At 39.3% G+C, this 23,082-nt stretch overlaps 1 protein-coding gene across 2 annotated transcripts in view; it reads left to right on the top strand.

The window, feature by feature from the left end:
- The first annotated feature begins 2,353 nt into the window (after nucleotides 1–2,353).
- Hpse2 (heparanase 2 (inactive)) overlaps nucleotides 2,354–23,082 on the top strand; it is a 592,793-nt gene continuing 572,064 nt past the window's right edge. The window contains exons 1-2 of one of the 2 annotated variants that reach the window (XM_060389839.1): nucleotides 2,354–2,693; nucleotides 5,910–6,067. In XM_060389839.1, the coding sequence (XP_060245822.1) occupies nucleotides 2,404–2,693; nucleotides 5,910–6,067 (448 nt within the window). In that variant the 5' untranslated portion in view covers nucleotides 2,354–2,403. The remainder of the gene's footprint in view (nucleotides 2,694–5,909; nucleotides 6,068–23,082) is intronic. The other variant, XM_060389845.1, reaches the window with a different exon arrangement.

The following is a 23,082-nucleotide window of genomic DNA, read 5'->3' as shown; positions in this document are numbered from 1 at the left end:
TTTATATAAACATTTAGCATTAAATACTAGTTAAAGTAACAAGGCCACCAAAACATTACAGAACAATCATCAGTAAAATTGCAAAAACTCACAATTTAGCAGATTCTCAGTATACTCAATATTCCTTAGTTGAATAATTTTGAAAGATATATTAATTATAGACATCTAGTGGGTATGTTTTCTTTCTTTGAAACTGTTTTCCAGTGGTCTTAATGTGACTTCCAAAGTTCATTTACTTGTAAGCCAAAGGGTATTTTGGTCTTTGGAAAATTTACTTTCTGTTAAGATAATAGCTTGTTTGTTTGTTTGTTCATTCTGAGACAGGATTTCTCTGTGTAGCCTTGGCTGTCCTGGATGATTTAGGTTATTTTAATTCTGAAAATAGTAAGTGAACTAATAACTTTTCAAAATAAGTACTTCCTGAAGGAGATGGCCAGAAAGCTGTTAATAACTAGGAAAACAAAATTCTTCTTGAGAGCAGTATGTGATCTCAGTGTGTTGAACAGGATTTGATTTACTATTACTGTGTGCCCTTCATATTCTTCAATGCTCACTAAGTATCTGAGTCCAGGGATACAGAGAAGTCTTTGACCACCAGGCTGTCACCATTTCCAGGAAGTGTCAGTATACTTTTAAAAATTGCAGTATTTTGTACTAGAACTTACACTTGTCTTATCCATACCCCAGCAGTGTAAACATATCTTTAAGGACACAGAGATATTAGGAAATTTAGGGAAGTAAAGGTAGCAGGTATTAAGGCTAAAGCCAATATTTATTTCATTTTATAACTTAGTTTTAGAAACCATCTCTAAGGGATCTGATTTGGGGTTTCTCTGCTAGCTTCATTCTATGTAGTCATATTTTTAGAAGGTTTTCATAGTACTTCCCAGTTCAATGCAGCACAACCCCCACATTTTCTGGTTGCTTAGATTGGAAGATTATCCTCAGGGAATGTTAGCTAAAGGTGATCTAGTCCAGGCCTATCTAGATTTGTTGGTCCTTTTTGGCTGAAGGGCAGAAAATAGGTTGCTATTACAGTGGTTTGCTGAGCTCTGATACTGCCCACTGCATCCACCCTGGGAGAGGGGAACCTATGCTCTGTATTCCACTGTCATTTAATCTGTTTTGTCAAAGAATTCCTTGGGATTCTTACTTACCCAATTTTCATAAAGTAGCTCTCTTCATCTGCCAAAGTAGGATTTGTTATATCTCAGAAAGAAGCTGAAAGTAGGGGCCAGGTGTGATTGCCTATAATTGTGTCTGAATTTTATTTTTTTCCTCCCTGGTGCTAGGATGGAACTCAGAATAATCTGCAAGCTATTGAGGGTGGGAATACAAAGAACAGAGGTTCTTAATGCATCTGGAAGACCAGGCTAATTTGTATCCAGAAGTTACAAGCAGGCACACTCTTGATTTTGACCAGGGGCTGGATTTGAAACCCTAGTAGCCCCCTTCTGCATCAGAAAGACAAATTTCCCTGCAAGGGGGTAGGGTAAATCTGAGGGTTGTTGACCAAGGAGTGGCTCAGATATACTCAGAGTGCCTTGACCATCCAAAGGCAGCCTAATGGGTTGCCAAAGCCAACAACATAAACGGGAAGCTCAAGACCCCTCCCCCCTCCAACATAAGCAGCAGGGCCGTGGAACATACTAATTCTTTTTGACTATCCTGATTAGGAAGCTCTTTGACCTGGTCATTCTGTCCCCTCTCTTATACCTTGGTCTCCCATTCTTTTCAGGAGAAATGTTGCTTCTGCGTGGCTGCCTTGTAAGGCTCAGAGGTCTGCACACATTGGCACGGACTCTTTGCTTTCTGTGCCTTGGCAAAAATTATATTTGCCATCACAAGACCCTTTACAGCCTAATAACCTTTACTTTTACTGCTTCAAAAAGGAAGGCACACAGTGGATGATCTCCAAGAAGTAGGACAGACTGCTCCTCAGGAGGTGAAGGGCCTTTCCCAGAGCCTCCTGGGGAGAGGAAGTGAGAACAAGCTCTTACCCAAAATGGTGCCACAGTACTGTTTTAATCCCACTGGCGCTTCCTGACCCTAGAGGGTTAAATCAGTAGGGCACAACGGCCATCCCTCCCTTTTTCCCCTCCCCCACCCCTTACCTTTAAAAAGTTAAAAAATGTCTGCAGTCAAATCTCTTAAAGGGGCGGTGCTGGTGAACAGTACTCTTGGCACGAGTTGCTGAGAAGGCTGGCTAGGGGCGTGAGTTCGCTCCACCAGCACCAAAACACTGAAAAAAAAATGCGAGCAAGCGAGCAAGAGCGAGCGAGTGAGGGCGAAAGAGAATAGGGGGGGCAAGAAGAGGGGGTCAGATAGACACACACTTTAGATAAGGACAATTAGTCACCATCGAGAACCAGTAGGGAGAGAAGTTTAAATCAGGGGGATTTAATGAGGTTGCTCTGTGCTTTCCCTGAAGCCATGTCCTCCAGCAGCTCCTGCCCCCCCTCGTGCCTAGCCCTGGTGGCTCTCTTCTTGGCTCTGTTGCTCCATTTCTCCCTCTCCTTCCACGCTGGAGACAGGAGACCCTTTCCTGTAGACAGAGCTACAGGTTTGAAGGAAAAGACCCTGATTCTACTTGATGTGAGCACCAAGAACCCAGTCAGGACAGTCAATGAGAACTTCCTCTCTCTGCAGCTGGATCCTTCCATCATTCATGATGGCTGGCTCGATTTCTTAAGGTAAGGCAGGGGCTTCGATGGATCATTTAAAAATTTAAGTACCCCCACCCCCATTCTCTTCCTATCCCCTGCTCCAAAGGGGGAAGAAAAAGAGGAGGAAGAAGAATACCAAGAAGGAGGAGGAGAAGAGGAGGAGGTACAGCAACAGCAACAGCAGCAGCAGCAGCAGCAGCAGCAGCAGCAGCAGCAGCACCAGCAAAAAACCGATCTGTCTTTCAAAGAGAAAAAAAGGAGGTTTTCCCCCTCCTGGAATATTTGCTGTGAGGCTGTAACTAGTGATTGAGAAGAGCAATGTTTTCTATTAAGATGCACATGTTTGCAATGCAGAAGGCATTTCAGAAACTTATCAGTTATGACTGAAAAAATGTTGTGCTTACATATATCCCCAATTAGTCTCCCCCTCTGAAAAAGAAACAAGAGGTTCAGGGAAGTTACAAAAAGGAAGATCTGGAACAACAAAGACTCCATAGGAGTGTTGTGTGTGAGAGAAAGCAGCATGCATGTGTCCGAGTGTTTAGTTGGGAGAGTGCATGGAAGTGGAATTTGCCACGGAAAAGGAAAGATGGTTTCATCAGTTCTCACTCCCAGACAGAAAACCAATTTAAGGAGAGTCCTGAGCGGTGAGCAAGTTGAATTGGAGTTAAATTTTTTATTTTGTATTCTCCGCTGTCATTACCAGACTTGACTTTGTAAGACACTTTTTATAGATGGAGCCCTTCCCCCCCTTCGTCCTCCTCTTTGAGTTTTCCTTGGTAACTGCATAGTTTAGTTTTTCTTTACAGTATGGAAAAAAAAAAAAACGGTTGCCCAGGTCGTACTGTATATCGTTCTCGATCCATAAAGGTCCTAGAAACTCTCAAGGGGAAGCTTTGGGGGTTTTGAACCCGAACCCGGCAGTGTCGGATTAGCAAACCCGGAGGCTGGGACTCCCTGGCACTCCAGTTGAGTTCACCCTCTTCCCTGGTTGTTACTATTATGACAATTGAGCAATCGCGATACCTTCCAGCCAGGGAAAGTTGCAGGGAGGGAGGCGTTGGAGATAAAAAGAAAAAAAAAAGTATGAAAGAAAAAAAACCTCTGTGACAGCGAACTCCAAGTGTTAAGGTTTTGAAAATTCCCTCCAAGTTGGAGCTTCAGTTTGGGCTTTCAAAGAGCTTAGAGTGCTTTCCATCCCGTTCCAGATCCCAGGCTGCGTCCCCCGCACATCTTTTAGTGAGCATTTTTCACTCACAGAGAAGTTCGAGTTTTGCTTTTCTGGGTGCACCCGCCCCTTAGCGCTCAGCCTCAGGTCTGCAGACGCAACAGGTAGCTGTAGGCACTGCGCCAAGAGCTGCTTCCAGGTCGGGGTAGCACTGCCCAAAGACTCGGAGGTCATCGGCATCACTGCGAGGCCGTTTCGGGGTTCCAGAGGGTACAGTTGCTGGGAGGGCAGGAACAGCGAGCGCTGCACTACGGGTTTCATCCTTGAAAGCTTTTCTGTGCCGCAGAACGCTTCTCTGAACTCATCCAAATGTGGGGTGCAACAGAGGTTTTCCTAAGTGCACGCCCCACTTGCATTGCACTCCTCCAGCTGCGCGGACTCCGAGTTTCTTCCTCCTCCTTAAAAATGTCAGCTTGTTCGCGCTAAATATTTCCCTGCTGCAGAACAATTCTGGAAGGCAGCTTTTCGGGGAAGAAGCCGTGGCGGGGCGCATTTGCATTGGCTGTGCAGTCTTTATCCGGAAGGTTGGAAGTGCGGCGTTTCCCTGGGGCCGTACTCGCACGGACGTCCTTTCTGCGCTCAGCCGGCCCACGCGACGCCTCAACTGCGCCCGCCCTGCAGCTCGGTCCTGGAGAGCTCAGCCAGACCTTAGGGCCAGCGGAACTCTCAGGGCAGACATGTGTCGTCCCGAAAAGCGTCTGAAAGTGGAGTTTGCGTTTATTTCTGTGCCCTTTGAATTCACCTCCATTTTTGATACTCTTTAACGTCACCATTTTGATTGGGATTCTCACGACCTGAACTAGCAAAGCGTTAAAAACTGTGTAGATGCGGAACTCCACTCAACAGCTGATTTCCTCAGCATTTACAGAATCTGCAGGGCTAGTTCCCCGTTACTTCCCAGAGTAGCAGTCTTTGGCTTTTAAAAACCTATTGATGGAAATGCTGAAATTGAGTAGACCCAAATGCTACTGTCTGGTACTCCAAAATTTCCCGACGCATAAGTTCCAAAATTCGCCAGTCTCTCTCCCTCCCCCTCCGTCTCTCTCTCTCTCCCTCTCTTCCTCTCTCCCTCCCTCCCTCCCTTCCTCCTTCCCTCCCTCCCTCTCTCTCTTTCTCCCACTCTTTCTCCCTCTGTCTCTCTCTAACCCAGCGCTACCAAACCGCAAGGAAAAAGAAAGATAAAGCCCCAATTGGGGCCAAGAGTGCTGTGTGTGTGTGTGTGTGTGTGTGTGTGTGTGTGTGTGTGTGTGATGGGAAAATGTTCTTTGTCTTGAGATCAGACTAAATTATTTTAAGTACCAAAAGACACAGGTTTTACCCGGGATTGGGGAGGGGATCCTCTGAAAGGCAAGGGTTTATCCTGGGAACCTCTCTGAAGAGTTGGGAAGCTACACAGTTACAAGGTAACAGAAACGGAAAATCAGTTTTGGCATTAAAAAAAAAACCTCTTGACTTTATGTGCTATGCCTGGGTTTAGAGAAAGTAGGCCAAGTTTTACCATTTTGGAGGTTACTATGCCCTTGGGGCCAGGGAGGCAACGCGGACTTCAGCTTGGAAGCTTGGCAACCGACAGAGGCTGGCGGTCCGCTCCTTGCGCGCCTGTGCCAGAAGCGCTTTCCTGGTAGTGGCAGAAACCAGCCAGTTGCGCCTTGGCCTCAAGTTCGCCGCAAAAGTGCTCCTACCCCAACACACAGAACAAACCTATCTACCTCCAAGCCTTTAGAAACCGGTTCTTAGGGCATCAAGGTGTCGGTGGGAGGGCGCAGCTGCGGCCAGCAGGGTCAGGAAGAACAGCCCTTGGGAACTCAGAGACTGAGGGTAAAGCGGGCAGCAGAGCCGGTACAAGGAGACGCCACAGAGCAGCCGGCTGCCGGCTCGGCTGCATGCTGGAGTGGTTTAGATAATAAATCTCCCGCCAGGTCTCCTGCAGGGAGTGAGAAGGGGCCCTGCTCCCTGACCAGTGCGCTCTAGCCTTCTCCCGGGATCCTTTCCTCTCTCTTTCTCTACCCCTGCAGCTCCAAGCGTCTGGTGACCCTGGCCCGGGGACTCTCGCCCGCCTTTCTGCGCTTCGGGGGCAAAAGGACGGATTTCCTGCAGTTCCAGAACCTGAGAAATCCGGCGAAAAGCCGCGGGGGCCCGGGCCCGGATTACTATCTCAAAAACTATGAGGATGGTGAGAAATTTGGTCCCGATTTTGAGTGTTGGAGGAACTTGGGGGTGGGATCAAGCCGTGTGTGTGTGTGTGTGTGTGTGTGTGTGTGTGTGTGTGTGTGTGTAAGGGCAGACTTGGAGCAGAGCAGGCTAGGGTTCACTGGGAGTGTGAGACTCCTGAGGTGGTGACTGTGCAAAGTGAGGTCCCCAGGTTGTCCAGTCCAGGCTGTCTACTTTTGTGCTGGGCAGTAGAGTCTCCAAAATTTTGGAACCTGTAGGCCACATTTCTGTGGGCTAGTTTGAGAGCTTTTTTTTTTTTTTTTTTTTTTTTTAGAAAATTCTAGGCACATGTACCTTTTGTTTGTCTTATTTCTTGTTTTCCTGGAATGGGAGACAGAGATTTAACCTTTTTTGAAGCCTGTTCAAAAATTTAATGGAATAATACCTTTTAGATTGTTCCACTGTTGAGGAAAGTTTGGAAATCTTTGCATGGTTTTTCCCTTCTTTGGACTGCCCAAACTCCAGTCATATGTTTTTCCTCAGTATAACAGTGGCATTGCAGATGTCAGCTTTCTTTACAGCCAGAATCAGATGAGTTAAGTCTTACAAAGGCTTCGAAAACTCCAAATTCTATTCCTCTGTGAGAGGCCATTCATTTTAAATTTGAACAATTTTATTTTTATTAGAAATAAGTGAAAATGATATTTAAACTGTTAATATCTATGAAATTTTCAGTGTAACCAGAGAGATAAAATTTCTTTCAGAGATGGGTGGAAATTGCATCATCTTCAACCATCCGTGCTGTTAAAGGCTGTCTAAGAGCCATCAAGGGTCTCTTTTTTTTGGTGTGTGTGTGTGTGTGTGTATGTGTGTTGAGTGTCTCTCTCATACTGTTTCTTCTCACAGTGTTAGTATTATTATTTTAAAGAACTGGACACAGGTTTTCAGAGTCTTCTGGATTTTGTTACAACTTGTTCTTATAAATCACCTGAACAAGGAGATATCTTTGTAATTTTGGGACTGAATGAGGAATTTGTGTGTGTGTGTGTGTGTGTGTGTGTGTGCACACGCACACGCCAGAGTAGACAAAGGGCAAGACTACAGTTTGTTGAGTTTGAAACATTCCTAAAACTTACTCAGTTTGCACCAAGAGTGAAGGTGTTTAAGAATCCATTTTTTTAAAAGGTGAAAGTCACTGCTATAAAATGTGAATTGCATGCAGATCTGCTATCAGTCAGAATGAGACACTGAAAGGTAAAAGACAGCCTGAACAGTAACAGCCTTGGTGCTGACCCATAGTCTCAGCTCTTAGGGTCACTGTCAGCTCTGGCATCAGATAGGAGATGGGCATATTAATACTTTTCCTGAAAGATACTTTTTGTTCAAGTTCATTAAGACCATTTTCTCTTTAGCTTATGGAAAAACTTGTAAGAGCTTCAGAAATTGCTGGGAGGGGAAAAAAAAACAATTTATGTTAGAAATGGACTTTTCTTTAAATCTTGCATTTAAAATTCTGCTAACCTTTCATTGAACACAGTGGATTCTGATGGAAGAGAAGAATACAGGTTATTTACCTTTATGAAAGGAGAAAGTGGGCATCATGAGGAGAAAAGGAATTGGCAGATGATTGTGTCTGTGAAACCTCACAGAATTAAAATTAAAAAGCAAAAAGCAACCCTCAAACCCAAGAATAGAAATGTCTATTTACTTTCAGTCCTTCCCCTACTCAGGGTCAATGTAGGATCACCCCAGATGGACTTTTCTCCCTACCCAACCTGGCATCAAACACCTATAAGAGTGTAGTTTTTTTTTTTTTTTTTTATCATGCCAGAGGGAGTGACTTCTCTTATCTTTAATTTTTCTCTTTGCCTGCAAATTTTTCCTGAACTTTCTTTTTCTAAATATTCTTCAGATATTTACAGTGATGCCTGTATATTGTAAAGATGCATACCTTCAAAATAACTTGTCTTTGGTCTGGGCACTAGCCTCATAGACTACCTGGATTTAATTCTTTGAAAACTTTCTTTTAAAGTTAGCCCTTCCAGACGCTAATCTGTTTTATTGCTCCTAGCTGAACTCTTCCTGATTTATGTCTCTCTGGTAATAGGATGCTCTGAACTACATCAGCAATTGAGGTTTTACCAGAGTTAAAAAGAGTAGGAATGCCCTATTCTTGCCCTTTGATGCTTACATATCCTTAAATCACCCATGTTGTCTTTGTTGTTAAATGTTACATTGCAGAATTTAAGACAAAATTGTTTTGGTATAATAACAATTTTACTAACATTCTATTTCCTTGTCACTTTTCATCCAGTAATAATTTTAGTCATTACAGACAACTCAAAATAATTAGATTCATTTAGTAAATGGCACTGCATTACATACTTGACCATCAAGGCAGCTTATTAAAATACATTCACTTAAACATGATAAATAACAATTTGTGCTCACAAATACAGTATGAAGCCCAATGATATAATGAAGAAAATAGGGAGGTTAGGCTTAGAAAGCTCACACTGTAGGCCTGGATCTAACACTTAATGAATGTGTGGCCTGGGCTTACTGCTTCTCAATAATATGTGGGTGATGATAATACTTGCTGTGCACATTTTTTTTCTGTGAGGATTATAAAAAGGTAATTTATAAATATTTTGATGGCAAAGCACTATAAGAAAGCTAAAGGATTTTAAAATATTTATATTTAATGTTATAAAGTGTTAGTAAGTAGTGATTAAGATTAAGAGAAATTGAATTCAGTGAGAAAAGAAGGAGTTTGATGTAAGGAACCATTTGGGAGGAGTAAGAGAATATAGGGACACTTTAAGATAGGGAAAGGAGATGCCAAGGAGCGTTTTGTGTGTCAGGATTAGAGAAGAGATTGAACTGCAGCTCCAGCCTGTCGAAACACATACTTTTCTAGTTAATTCAGTAATATTGCTGCGTTGTTGTTAATTTTTTCTTGAATTAATAATGCAATTAATAAGTTGTGTGGCTTTTATTTTTCAAATACTTTTGGAGAACAGTAGAACAATTATACTTTCTTGAACTTTGTGAAGCCATCATTTATATATCAATTTGGTACAATTACTTGTCTTGTTCTGTGATGGGGTAATTTGAATTTCATATAAGTATGGTGATGATGGAGGGAGTGAAACAGTAATGTTTTAAGCCCTGCGAACCTCACCTTTGCCTACTCTTGGGTCTTTCTGTATATGTTCCCACATATATGTTTCCTTTACCTTTCCAACTAACATACAAAGTATATTGTAGCTAAATATCATATAATTGACACACGATAGATCTTCAGTAAATATTCCCAGTTATACTTTATTATTTAGAAAAAATTCCCAGTAGTTTAAGAGTACTGTGAAAAGCTGTAGGAAGATAAAAGTGACCAATTAATAAGGAGTCAAGGCATATGTAAAGATTCTTCATTCTTTTGTCTCCCTTGTATGCATTCATAAAGTTCATTTTTAATGCTACTTAAATAACATTTTTCATTATTTTAGCTACATATACATAGTTTAAAATTTTTGTTTATCAAAGTTGCTTTGCTTCCAGGCTACGCATTAGGCCAATTTTACCATTAAATTAAAAGCTTTGCATTGGGACAGCAGTAACTCTTACTGTACATAGCTTTTTTTATTTTTATTTTTGCTTTTCCTTGTATGCAGTCTGTAGTTCCCATGTCTGATTTTCCAGTTCCTGATATGATAGTGCTTTTTCACAATTCTATATAAATTTTAATTTTTTTCTTTTTTCTTATTTTTTTTTCTTTTCTTGGAGACTTTACAGAGAGCTGCTATACTAAATAATGAATTTGAGCATACTTTGCTAAACTCTAAGGCATGCTACAAATATTATTATTCCATTTTATTTAGGAAGTTTTTCCAGTTTTTATGAAGATCAAGTTGTGAATTTCTTTCTTTCCTATTTCATTGAGACACATGACATAGGATTAGCAAAGTTGTCAAAAAAATACATATATTGCCTTGAAATTATACAGTGTTCATTATCTCATTTTATTTTACATAATGTTTCTCAAAACTCAGTTAATAAAAACAAAATATTATTAATTATCTACTTTGGATTTAATATTATGCTAAACAATGAAAAACAGAATATAAAATAAATAAAAGATAGTGTCCCAAATCACCATTTAACATTAGTGTTGTTTTTGGGGAAATCTGTAACTTATTGTTGAAATAAATGAGCAAAACTTTAAAGCAAAACAGGCTATTTACACTGCCTTATAATATTTATTAACAGATGATAGTGCTGGTTTCAGTATATGGTCATAGTTTCTCTTCCTGTGTGAAGAGTTAACACCAAAGTAATAAAGAATTAAAACCTAAGGAGAACAAATTTGTTTGCCCAAGTATAACAAGAGTTAGGTATCTGGCCTTAGGTGCCAATCAGGCTGAGTCTGTAAATGATGGTAGATTTCAGAGATGTGAGGGCCATAGCAGCTCTATTCTTAGTAGACAGAATCTGGAAACAACCTAGAATGAATACAGAACGTGTGGTACATTTATACAATGGAATATACTCAGCAATCATCTTTCAAATATGCTTCATAACTCAAACTTTATCAAGTGCAGTTACTAAGACGTACTTTAATGAAAGGGCATAAATGGGCAGAAAAAGATACATGAAATAAAGCATCATTGAGAGCCCTGGTTGAATGTGCCCTTGAAATGAGGCTATAGTGATAGCTCACTGGAAGAACACTTGCCTAGTATGTACCAAAACTCAGGTTTACATGCACAAGAAACATGAGCAAATCTATGAAGGTCGACAGGGTGGGGCTAGGTAAAGCAGGTGGGGGATAAAAAGGGAAAGTGGGGAAGAAAGATGTCCTTTCTGTCTCAGTACAAAAAGAAAGGAAGGAAAAGAAAAACAGTATTTGTTTTACCTGTAGAGTCAATTCTATTTTACCATATCTAAAATTCAAGATTCTCAAAATTTGATCTGGATTTAATCAAACAAACTTTCTCACACACATATATAGTCTTCCCTTTCTTTTTAAATTGCATATCTCATGTCTCCCAAAAATGTATTTGAACACCGTAAAAGCAAATTTAAATAAAATTAATAGCAACATAAATTTATCAAACTTCAGATCTATGTTTTTCATCAAGTCAGAGAAAATAAATGAAGATCAGGTATGATTGTCATATTATTCACAGGCAATCAGTCTAATTTCTTGTACCACATAAACTTTAACACTGAATAACGGTATTTCTCCTGCCAAATTTATTAAAAAATATCCTCATGTTATCCTAAGTTCTGGGAGACAGGAACTTTATAAAAACTAAGTTTTTCCCTTCAGCATTTCCTAGGCTGGTTTAGCCTGCCAAGCCTATGGTCAGGGTTTTCGGTGGCAGGAGCCTTCTCAGAGTCTTTCAGTAGGCCTTAGATGTTCATCAGCTCAACCTCAGTGCTTCAAGCATTTCTTGACTTCAGCTGTCTCAGCTGTTTCACATTCTCTCTGAGCACTCACTGAATGTTAGGGCCGAAAGGGAAGAAAAAGGAAGAGGAGATGGGAAGATGAGAGAAATTGGCATTTTGTTTTATGTATTTGTCTGTGGATGGTGATTTAGACAAAATGAATACACACATTCCAGACTAATGGTATGAATAGATGGTGAAAGTTTTGTCTTTTGTCTTTCATGTTCTTATCAGAGTCAAATCCGTTCAGTATTCTTTACTTTGGTAAAGTGAAAAATAATAATTTTTCTTATTTCAAGAAATATTTGATTATCAGTGATATGCTAAGATTGTTCTAGATTTTGAGGCTGCTAAGAGGACTAAAACATGAACAAATACTCTCAGAGTGCTATGGTCTTACATAGTCATTATAATTTTACAATCATCTCCAATATCATCTTTTGACTTTATTCAGGCTAATCTTTACTTAGGTCTTCTACCTATGTATTTAGTAGATGGTATACCTGCCACCTGGGAGCCACATCTTACCTTTTAAAATTCAAAATTTTACTTGTCTTTCATAGCTCTAAGTCCACTTTTTCAATAGCCTAGTCCTAACCTAGTGTGCACTAATATTTCTTCCTCAATTTTTCTAAATTTTCTGATCATAAAATCTAATTTAGTGCAGGTACTTCCAATGTATACTTGATTAACTTAAGCAGATTATTTTTTTATCTTTATCAGTTTACCCTTAAAGCATATTGGCCTTGATAAACACATAGAAATTAAAATAGACATAACCTTTATCATACTTAATGGAACCAAAATATTTTTGTTATTTACAAAGTTAAACACATGTATTTTGTTTTTTTTGTGGCAAATAAAATGAAGAGTGAAAGATACAAGCTTCATATTTAGAAAAATGAGGTGGATGTGTGAAATTGTTATAATTGCTCTGTTTTCATTTTTTCGATTTATTTTATGTGTATGAGTGTTTTGTCTGCATATATGTATGTGTACCATGTGTGTGCCTGGTGCCCTCTGAATTTTAAAGAAGGTGTGAGATCCCCTGGAACTTCAGTCATGGCTGATTGTGAGCTGGGATGCTGGGAACTGTACTTGGGTTTCTGTAAGAGCAACAAGTGCTTTAACCACTGGACTATCTTTCCAGCCCCAAATCGCTCTGTTTTAATATTAGTTATTATTGTACTATGTTAAATTTACAAATAAAGCATTATCATAAGAATGTATATATAGGAAAACTTAGTATATATATTTATTTATTTATACACATAAAATTCATTACTCCATACAGTTTCAGATGTCCACTGATGGATGAGCATATATACCCATTAGGTATTGGGAATGGCTGTATGTATGTGTGTATGTATGAATGAATGTATGTATGTATGTTTTTGTTGAGGGAATTAGATTTTATACTGAGTTCTTTTAATTTGTTCTGGAAAGATAAAGTGTACTGAAGAAAAATGGGATTGTAAAGCTAGGAAAAGGTAAATTATCAAAATTTGTATAACTTTTAGATTTTTTGAAGACTGACTTTTCCACATAACAATAATTGTAGTATTCTATATTGTTGTACACTTCCTATGTGCAAGGTGCTATTTAGAGCAGTTTACATGCATTAGCATGTTTATCCTATCGTTAACCCTGTGACGAAGATCTTTTGATTTAATGCTATAGATTAAATTGTGGTACAGGGCAGGTAATTGTTCAAGGTCACCTACTCAATGAGTTGTAGAGCAGGAACTGAATGATGTCGTCCATTAAATTTGCAAGCTCAAACTTTACCTCTTTCTGTGAGATTTACAGAGATATCAGTGCTAGTCTCTGTTTTCATAACAATTTTGTACTATTGGGTTTGTTGTTAAATCTTCTGAAACCTTCCTTAAATTTAAAATGAAGACAGTTAACTCTATAGTCTCTATATAGTGTCTGAGTCTAATATTCGGGGAGATATATACTTCTTAAGACACACTAGGAAAAATACTTGTAAGAACAAGAAAAAAATATAGTCATAAGTTAAAGGATATAGAAAAAGCTTCTAGGGTTGTTATAGCTCAGAGAAGGCAGTTAATTAAGCAAGAGTTGAATTAATCGGAATAGGAACCCAGGAGAAGAGGTTTTAGTTTGGCTTTTGGGTCAATAATAATGTTAGTAGTAGTTATTGACCTTTGTTATAATTTTCTTTATATTGCTGTGACCAAAAGCAACTTGAGGTGGAAAGGGCTTATTTGTCTTATGTGTCCTGACCACACTAGATCACTGAGAGAAGTCAGGACAGGAATTTAAAGAAAAAGCCAGGAGGCAGGAACTGAAACAGAGACCATGAAGGAACACTGCTTAATGGCTTGATGTCCATGACTTTCTCAGCCTGCTTTCTTATACAACAGAGGGCCTCCTTGTCCCTGGGTGACACCGCCCACAGTGGCCTGAGCCCTCCCACCTCAATTATTATCAAGAAAATGCCTTACAGATATGTCCACAAGGCAGTCTGATGGAGAAAGTTATTCAATTTATATTCTCTCTTTCAAGGTAGGTCTGGGCTTGTGTCAAGTTGACAAAACTGAGCCAGCATAACCTCTTACTGTGTTTTTACAAAGTCAGATATAGAGTAGTTAATACAACCAGGATTAGAATATATTCTACTCACCACATTTTGTTTAGATAAGAGAAAAGGATCTGGTCTTTTATTTATTGAACATGCTCATCCATTCGCTTTTCTGGAACCTGAAAGCCACATGTTCAATCATTGTGGAGCATTAGAAGAACTATGTATCACATGCACATTCAATGGTTTGTGGGTTAGGGTACAAGGTAGTTGTTAGATAACACAATGAAAACATAACTATAGGGGGATTATAATTATAGGGGAACACAAGAATAATTGAAAGAGATGATTGCCATCTTTTAGGAAATAATGAAGGAGTAGAAAAAAGTACCTGTGGACAGATCCTGTAGTTTCCATTGGAATGAATTTATCATGGAAGCATATGTATTGGAGGAATGATGGAAATGGAGTAGCTGTGTTAACTGAGGTAAAGGATGGCAACAAAGAGGTAGATAAGAATTTTTGAAAAAATTTTGGAAAACCATAGAAAGTTGTTAGGTTATTTAGGTTTTGGTTTATTTTTCCTCCAAGTACTAGGCATCATGGAAATTTGTGAAGGGAAAAGGGAACTGACAAAGGTGAAATTTCAAGAAAGCTGTTTCTTCACTCCTTCTTTGTTATCTTTCTTTTAAACTGAGATCTGTAAAAGTCAATAGATAACCTTTTAAATAGCTACTTGAAATTAAGAACCAAAGGAACCAAGAGATTATATTTTCTCCATCATCTCAGGGCTGTTTAAGTAACCAAGCTAATAATTGGATGAGCCATGGCTGATTCCAGGACAGTCTCATTTCAGATTGTGATTATCCCCACTCTGTCCAGGCACAGTGGCATGTTCTGTGTTAGTGGCTTCACCTGAAATTACTTCCCTGGGAGGCTAGGATGGTACTGTGCTATTTGTGAGAGCCATGTCTGCTTGTATGTGTGCTAGAGTTCAGTTTTGACCTCAATGGTTCCATGTTTTGAACTATTCTTTATTGATAAACTCAAAAAGGGGGGAGGGAGTTTGCAGAATGGCATTCTTAGAGATCTAGGAGCCAAATCACAGATACCATTTTAGACTAGGACCTGAGCTTGGTGTGAGGGTAGGAGTCTAGAGAACAGCCAAAGGATAGAGGAGATTTTGAGAGTGTCCTGTCAGAGGCCAAAATCACTGCTGAGATTTCCAACAAATAATTTAAAAGGTTTTCAATTATCTGTTACAACACACTTAACAAAAGGGAAGTGGTGTGTGCTTTATTTACTGTGTAGGAGGCCTGTTGTAAGTCAGCATAATTGAAACTAGAACTTAAGCTTTCTGGTGATAAAGTGACTAAATCATCAACTCTTGAGAAATACAGACACCACTAAGATAAATCTTGTGTCTCTCATTGGTCTGAGATAGGTATGCTAGTCTCAATTGGGTGTTTATTTTCCTATAATTATTTGAAAACAAGATTGTAGACTTCTGGTCTAGTTGTTAGGAGCCCCCTTGGAAGAATAGATTTTAAGCAAATCCGGTAAGATTTAGATTAAAAAGAAACTCCAGGGCAGACTTAGCCAAGTTAAATCCTTAGGTGAAACTGAACACGTAACCTAAAACCACTGGAAAAATAAATGCTATTGTTTCCTAGAACATTTGTAAAAACCAGTGACTGGCACCCTAGTCCAAAGGCCAGGATTTTCAACAACTTGCACCAGAAAACTTTCTTCACTAGGGTTTTTGTGTTAGTGGATGACTGAGGTCTTTTGTTTCTTCTATTTTCCTCATGGCAATACAGTAGAAATTTAGAAAGCTTTCAAAATGAACTTTTTCATAGATGTTATAGCCACAGGTTTTAAGTTTTCATCACCTAAATGTGGAGCTGAACAATTGAAAACTTGGGGTGGGGGTAGAAAAGAGAGTTGAAGACACATGTGGTGTGTGTCAAAAACCAGTGTAAATCAGGAAGGTGTGCTGAGGGGATTTCCTGTATTACAGACTGCAGAACTAGTCTTCCTGAACTTTCCATCAAGAAACTGCAAGTAAGGTGTGGGCTTTTCTGACACCTTGGAGAAGTGGTTTGCCCTTTATTTGACACTGTGTGTTTCCTTGAAGCTCCCATCAACTCTGCAGCAAGAAGAAACTTTGTCCTGAGGATAATGTACTCTTGTATTGCAGCAGGTACTTATCTGTATTATGGACCCACACTAGTATTTCTCAGTATTCACTTTGCCTCTGCTGTGGAAGTATTTCTTGGTTTATAAGTGTGGCTGTAATACCATTTATTGAATACTTAAATTTCCCAACTACTGGGTACTGCAAGTTCTTCAAAGGTGATCAGTTTTGGTTCTCACTACCCAGTGGAGCAGTGCTACTTACTAATTGTCTCATTTGGTTTAAGATTAAAGTTAATTACTGCTTCCCACTTCTGATTCCCCATTAGAGTTAGCCAGAGAAACTTAAAAACTTTGGGTCCTAGGTAAATTAAGTCAGTTTCTAGGGAGGAGCTCCAACATTACAATATAAAAACCCAATCGTTTTTCCTGTGAGTCTAAAGTGCTCACCTGCATAAGAATCTCTGCAACACTCCTCCATTGCTGGTGGGAGTGCACACTTGTTCAACCACTTTGGAAAGCAATCTGGTAGATTCCCAGAAAATTGGGAACAGCTCTACCTCAAGACCCAGCTTTACCACATCTCAGCACATACCCAAGAAATACCTCACCACACAACAAGGATCTTTGCTCAACTATGTTCATAGAAGCTCTATTTGTAATAGCCAGAAACTGGAAACAACCCAGATGTCCCTCATCTGAAGAATAAATAAAGAAACTGTGGCACATTTACACAATGGAATACTACTCAGCTATTAAAAACAAGGAAATCATGAAATTTACAGGCTAATGGATGGAACTAGAAAAGATCATCCTGAGTGAGGTAACCCAGACCCAGAAAGACACACTGGATATGAACACTCACTTGTAAGTGGGTATTAGGCTTAAAGTATAGGATAACCGTATTACAATTCACAGATGCAAAGAAGCTAAGAAACAAGGAGAGCCCAAGGGAGGATGCTCAAATCTCACCCAGAAGGCAAAGTAGAATAGTCGGTGGAAGTGCTTGAAGAGATAGAACAGGATAGGAGAGGGAACTGAGGGAAACAAGGGTGGGGATCAGATATAGGATGAGCTGGGGCCAGAGGACAGAGAGCTTGCAGAGAGAAGAGCAACCATGAGCGGGCACCTCTTAGAGAAGCCTGAGACCTGCAACAGGGTGGGCTCATGGGAGGATATGGGGGTGACTCTAGCTGAAACCCCTAGTGGCAGGGGTCATGGAGACTGGAGAGGCCACCGTTTAACTAGACAGAACTTCTGGTGGTAAGAGGGGAATGCCAACCCACCCACAAAAACTTTCATCCAGAATTTACCCTGCCTTCAGGATATGCAGAGAGTAAGACAGAGCAGAGATCAAGGGAATCTGTAACAGATGCCTGACCCAACCTGAGATCCACTCCGTGGAAGAGAGCCAACTCCTGACTCTACTGATGAAGCTCTACTGTGTTTGCAGATGGGAATCTTGCATGTCCTCTGAGAAGCTCTCCCCAGCAACTGAGAAACAGAAACTAAGACTCACAGCCAAACATTGGGTGAAGCATAGGGAGCCTTGTAGAAGAGTAGGGGGGTGGGGAGGAAGGATAGAATGACCTGGAGGGGACTGGAAGACCGAGGGGGCGGGGATAGACAGGAGGGGAATGACCAGAAAGAGAGGAGGGAGGAGTCTACAATTGAGATGTAAAGTAATTATCTAACTAAAGAAAAAGAAAAGAGAAGAAGAAGAAGAGGAGGAGGAGGAAGGGGAGGAGAAGGAGACTCTGCATGAAGTGATTTGTCTAAGACTCCTTAGCAAATCTAGAGTCCAGGTGTTGCCAAATATTTTAGAATGCCTGAACATACAGTGTGTATATTCATCATTTGGCATATGGTTAAAAGTGAGTTGCCACTTTCTGACACATTTTCATGCTATGTTTATGCTACTAGTTTGCAGACCACACTTGAAGCAGCAAAGCTTGGCTGTTGAATACTAGCATTGATAGAAATGGTAGCTAGAAGGCAACTCTCAAAAGGCAGCAGTAGATGGGAGCTACGTAGAGCCTCCATCGATTTTGCTTTAGCAATGATAGTAGGTGGGTTAAATGTACTGTTTTGTGTGGGTGACTGCACGCTTTGCTAGCTCTGTACCATCTGATGACAGTTATTACCCTGTTCTTGAAGTTCTTAGAATATCAAGCCTAGTGAAACTTCCTTTGAATGAAGTGTCACTGAGGCATTTTCATCTGGTAGAGATATTACAATTGTTAAATTGGTTGGCTATTAAAACTCCTTTTTTTAATTAAAAGTTAATTAATTAATTCAATTACTGAATGTATACATCATGTGTGTGTACATATGCATGCTACTGTGTACATGTAAAGCTCAGGTGAGAACTTTGTGAAATTGGTTCTCTCAGTCACCTTTACATGGTTCCTGGGAATCAAATGCAAGTCCTTGTTTACCCACCAAATGACTTTACCCACTGAGCCACCTTATCAACCTATTTAGTTCTTTACTTAAAGGAGGTGAAGCTGGAGTTCAGATAAATAAAACAATTAAAAATTTAGACATTTTCAGAGTTAAATTCTCATTTAATTGAGCCCCGCTGTTGCCATATGCCAACCCTTCAATATGCTTCTTTTCTAGGACATAAAAATAAAGAAGACAGTGTCCTAGCCCTTTAAGAGCTTGTACTTTATCAGAAAAAATGAGAGACTCAGTAATGGTACAATAGAGGCAAAACAGAGGCATTTCTAAGGAATAAATAATAAACTACTCCTGAAATAGTTGAAGAAGATTTCAAAAGGTCTTATCAGGTAAATTTGCTGTTGTTTCTGATTATTGAAAAATGTTTGTAACTGGTCATGAGGCTATTGATGAGATTGTAAAAGCTTTTCAGTTTAGAATGGATTTGTAATTTTGAAATTGAAGATCCATGTGATTATTATCATTTACATATATATGTATATATAAATGCATTTTTCTGGAATTTCCATAATGCCATCAGCCTACTTTTATTGAACACTTCCAAGATGCTTGCCACTATGCTATGAGCTTTATGATCATTGTTTTTTTTTAAGCTTTATTGAGATGTAATTCGTTTTGTGTACAACTCACATTCCACTTAAAATTTGCAGTTCAGTAACTTAGTATATTCCTAGAGTTGTGAAACTATTCATTATAATTTCAGAACATTTTCCTCACCTCTAAAGAAAACCTTTTAGTCCTTAGCTATTTTCTCATAACTCCCCTCTTCCCCAGTGTTTTTCTGGATAGTTCAGACCTTGGAATAATGTATGTAATAATACTTTCTGATTGATTTTTTTTTGGGGGGGGGTACGTTCTTTATAGTTTGTTATAGCTGTCTTGGAACTTGCTGTATAGACCAGGATGGCCTCAAACTCATAAAGATCTGTCTGCCTCTGCCTCCCAAGGGCTGAAATTCAAGGCCTGAACCACCACATCTGGCTTGTGACTGACTTTTTAAAACTTAGCACAGTGTTTTCCAGTGTTCATCCTGGTTCCAACATATGGCAGTACTTGATTTCTCTCTCTTACTAAATTATAACCAGCCATATAGATACACATGTGTTGTTTATCCATTTATCAGCCTAATGGACATTTGAGTTTCCTTTTTGACTGTCATAAATAGTGCTGCTTATAAACATTTATATGTAAGTTATTGGATAGACATGTGTGTTCCTTTCTCTTGGACATATACCAAGGAATAGAATTATATGCTCGGTCATATAGCAATTATATGTTTAAACTCTTGAAGAACCGATAAACATACCCAATGATTGTACTACTTATATTTGAACCAAAAGGTATGAGGGTTTCATTTTCACATCTTTGTTATTACTTTTTATAACTTTTTGGTTCTAGAAATTCTTAGTGCATATGAAATGGTATCTTACTGTGATTTTGATTTCTAGTACCCAATGGATAATGATATTCAGCGTCTTTTCTTGTACTTTTGGCTGTTTGTGAGACCCTTTGCTTTTTTTTTAATTTTGAAGTTGTTAAAAGAATATATTCCAGATATGCAAGTCCCTTGTCACAGTTTTCCTCTAAATCAGTGTCTCTTCCAGGTTTTTGGTTTCCTTGCTGGGTAGTCTAGGCATGCTTCCTCCGTTTAGCTTCCAAATTCTGGGATTAGGTGTGTAGCGCCATACCTATCACGGTATGGTGATACTTTGTAATGTCTCAGAGGTAAATTCTTTATTATTCACATTTTATGGAAGAGAAATTGAGGCTCAGAGAGGTTAAATCTCTGGCTAACTTCTATATCGATAATAAGTAGCAGAACCAAGACATTGTCCTGTCCACTTTGGTGGACTGTTTGACTCTAGTACCTTATTCTTAACATGTCTTTCAGATTCCTTTTCCTGAAAAAGCTTCCAGAGCACAGGTGCTCAAGGAAGAACATAAACCTTCTAATCTCATTTTATTGCCTCTTTCCATGGACAGTGACATTGAGTAAGTTATTTACTTCAAACTGCAATTGAGTGTGTGTATACCTCAAAGGAATTGCCTCCCAAAAACCTTTATGACATAGGATGCTGGCTACCCTTTGGTTATGGACTTCGTGGTCTTAGGTGGCATGAGCTCATGGCTGGACAATGCACATGTAGTCATTGTGTAACTCTGTGTCTGAGAGCACAAAGGAGCTTATGAGTGATTTCCTCACAAGTTCTTTCCTCTTACTCAGGTATAACGATTTAAAGTATTTTATATCAAGGATGTCTACTTTTTCTTCTCTGCCTCTGCCTTTTGGATTTTCTTTAGCAGTCTTTTACTTATTATTATTATTATTATTTTTTTTTTAATCTTTAAAATTGAAAAGTCCACCTGATAGACAAGGATCAGAAGGAAGAAGAGAAAAAAAAGTGACAGTCATAAAATTAAGGAAATACATGAAGATTGTTTAGACTGCAGGAATTTAAAGAAAAATAAACTACTGCTACCGTTGTATTCTTGCCCTTCATATTTATTTTTTAACTATGGACCATGCATGGAGAGGACCTAGACCCTCTGTTCAAAGGAAGTCCATTGGCTGCTCAGTTTCCAAATGGGTTCCCTAGTAAGGGGTACAGGGCTGTCTCTGACATGAATTCAGTGTCTGGCTCTTTGATCACTTCCTCCAGGGGAGTGCAGCCTTGCCTGGCCACAGAGGAAGATGATGTAGCTAGCCTTGATGAGACTTGATAAGCTAGGGTAAGATAGAAGGGGACTAGGGAAATGGCATAAGGGGAGAAGAAAGAGGATGGGTGGGACTGGAAAGAGAGGAGGGAGGGGACTGCAGAAGGGATACAAAGCGAATAAATTGCAATAAATAAATATATAAATTAAATTAAATTTAAAAATAAAATAAAATTGAAAAGCAAAACCACAAAAACAAAAACAAAAACAAAAAAGCGTTTAATGGGACCACTAGTAAAAACTGGTAAGGTGTACTGTGTAGGCAGCAAAGCATGAGTGTTTACTTCCTGGCTTTGACTGTTATAGTGTGGCCTTTTGGAAAACCCTGTTCCCTCTCTTTCATAAAGTCCACACACACTCATGTGTTTGAGAGTGTTGAACACTGAGCCATTATCTTGGCAATTGATTTCTTCACAGTTCTACAGTTCTGTAGATGGGGAAGGGTGTTTTTTGTAATAGTTTAACAACTTTCTTTACAAGTTTAAAATGTTTGAAATTACTTTAAACTAAAAAGAAAGAAAAATAGCTAGAAGGAAAAAAAAGTAGGAGAAAACAAGAAACAGGACAGGAGCCTACCACAGAGGGCCTCTGAAAGACTCTACCTAGCAGCATATCAAAGCAGATGCTGAAACTCATAACCAAACCTTCGGCAGAGTGCAGGGAATCATATGATAAAAGGGGGAGTTAATATGACCGGGAGAGGACAGGAGCTCAACAAGGTCAAAGTATATCAGGGCACGGGAGTCCTCTATGAGATTGTTTCTCCAACCAAAGACCATGTATGGATATAACCTAGAACCCCTGCTCAGATGTAGCCCATGGTAGCTCAGTATCCAAGCAGGTACCCTAGTAAGGGGAACAGGAACTATTTCTGACATGAACTCAAGGACTGGCTCCTTTACCTCCCCCTGCCCCCGAGGGAGGAACAGCATTGCTAGGCCACAGAGGAGGACATTGCAGCCAGTACTAAAGATACCTGATAAGCTAGGGTCAGTCAGATGGACTGGGAGGAGGTCCTCCCCTAGCAGTGGACTTGGAAAGGGACAGGGAGGAGATGAGGGAGGGATGGTGGGATTGGGAGGGAATGAGAGAGGGGGCTATGACTGGGATACAAAGTAAATAACCTGTAATGAATATTAAAAAAATAAAAATTAAAAAATTAAAAAGTCCATTTTTATTTTGACACCCAGTCTTATCTCTAAAAAGATGTTTCTGTTAGTTAGTCTGTCAGTGTATTGGCTTGTTAAATGTAGTGTCAGCTTTCTTCCCAGCCTGTTTGACTGCCTTTGGTGTCTTTAGCCTTTGGTCTATTACTGTGCTATTTGGCCTTCTGCTAAAATGGCAGCCTTCTAATTGGAGCCAGAGATGATGATGCTTTAAAAGAAGAAATAATTCTTGAGCTTCTACCTTTTGCACGGTGTTTTATGTTTTTATCTTTTAAAACAAAAAGTTGTATGTGTTTATGTATAACATTATGTTTCAAAATATCTATACATTGTGGAATGGATCTTTTAAACTAAGTAACATATACATTAACTCACATCACATATTTTTTTGTGGTGAGAACATTTAGTATGATCTTATGGTAGCTTATCTTATAGAACATAGATATTCTTATAGAATATAAGGTATCTTATCTTACAGAATATTTTTAATATTCTGGAGAACATTTGCATTGTTTTACCAATGGTAATTCTAGTTTATGTTCTCCTCAACACTATACA

This window comes from Meriones unguiculatus, chromosome 1 (assembly GCF_030254825.1).
Source record: "Meriones unguiculatus strain TT.TT164.6M chromosome 1, Bangor_MerUng_6.1, whole genome shotgun sequence".
NCBI classification, from domain to species: domain Eukaryota; kingdom Metazoa; phylum Chordata; class Mammalia; order Rodentia; family Muridae; genus Meriones; species Meriones unguiculatus.
Note: the sequence above shows the minus strand (reverse complement) of the source record. Positions and strands in the feature narration are given on the sequence as shown.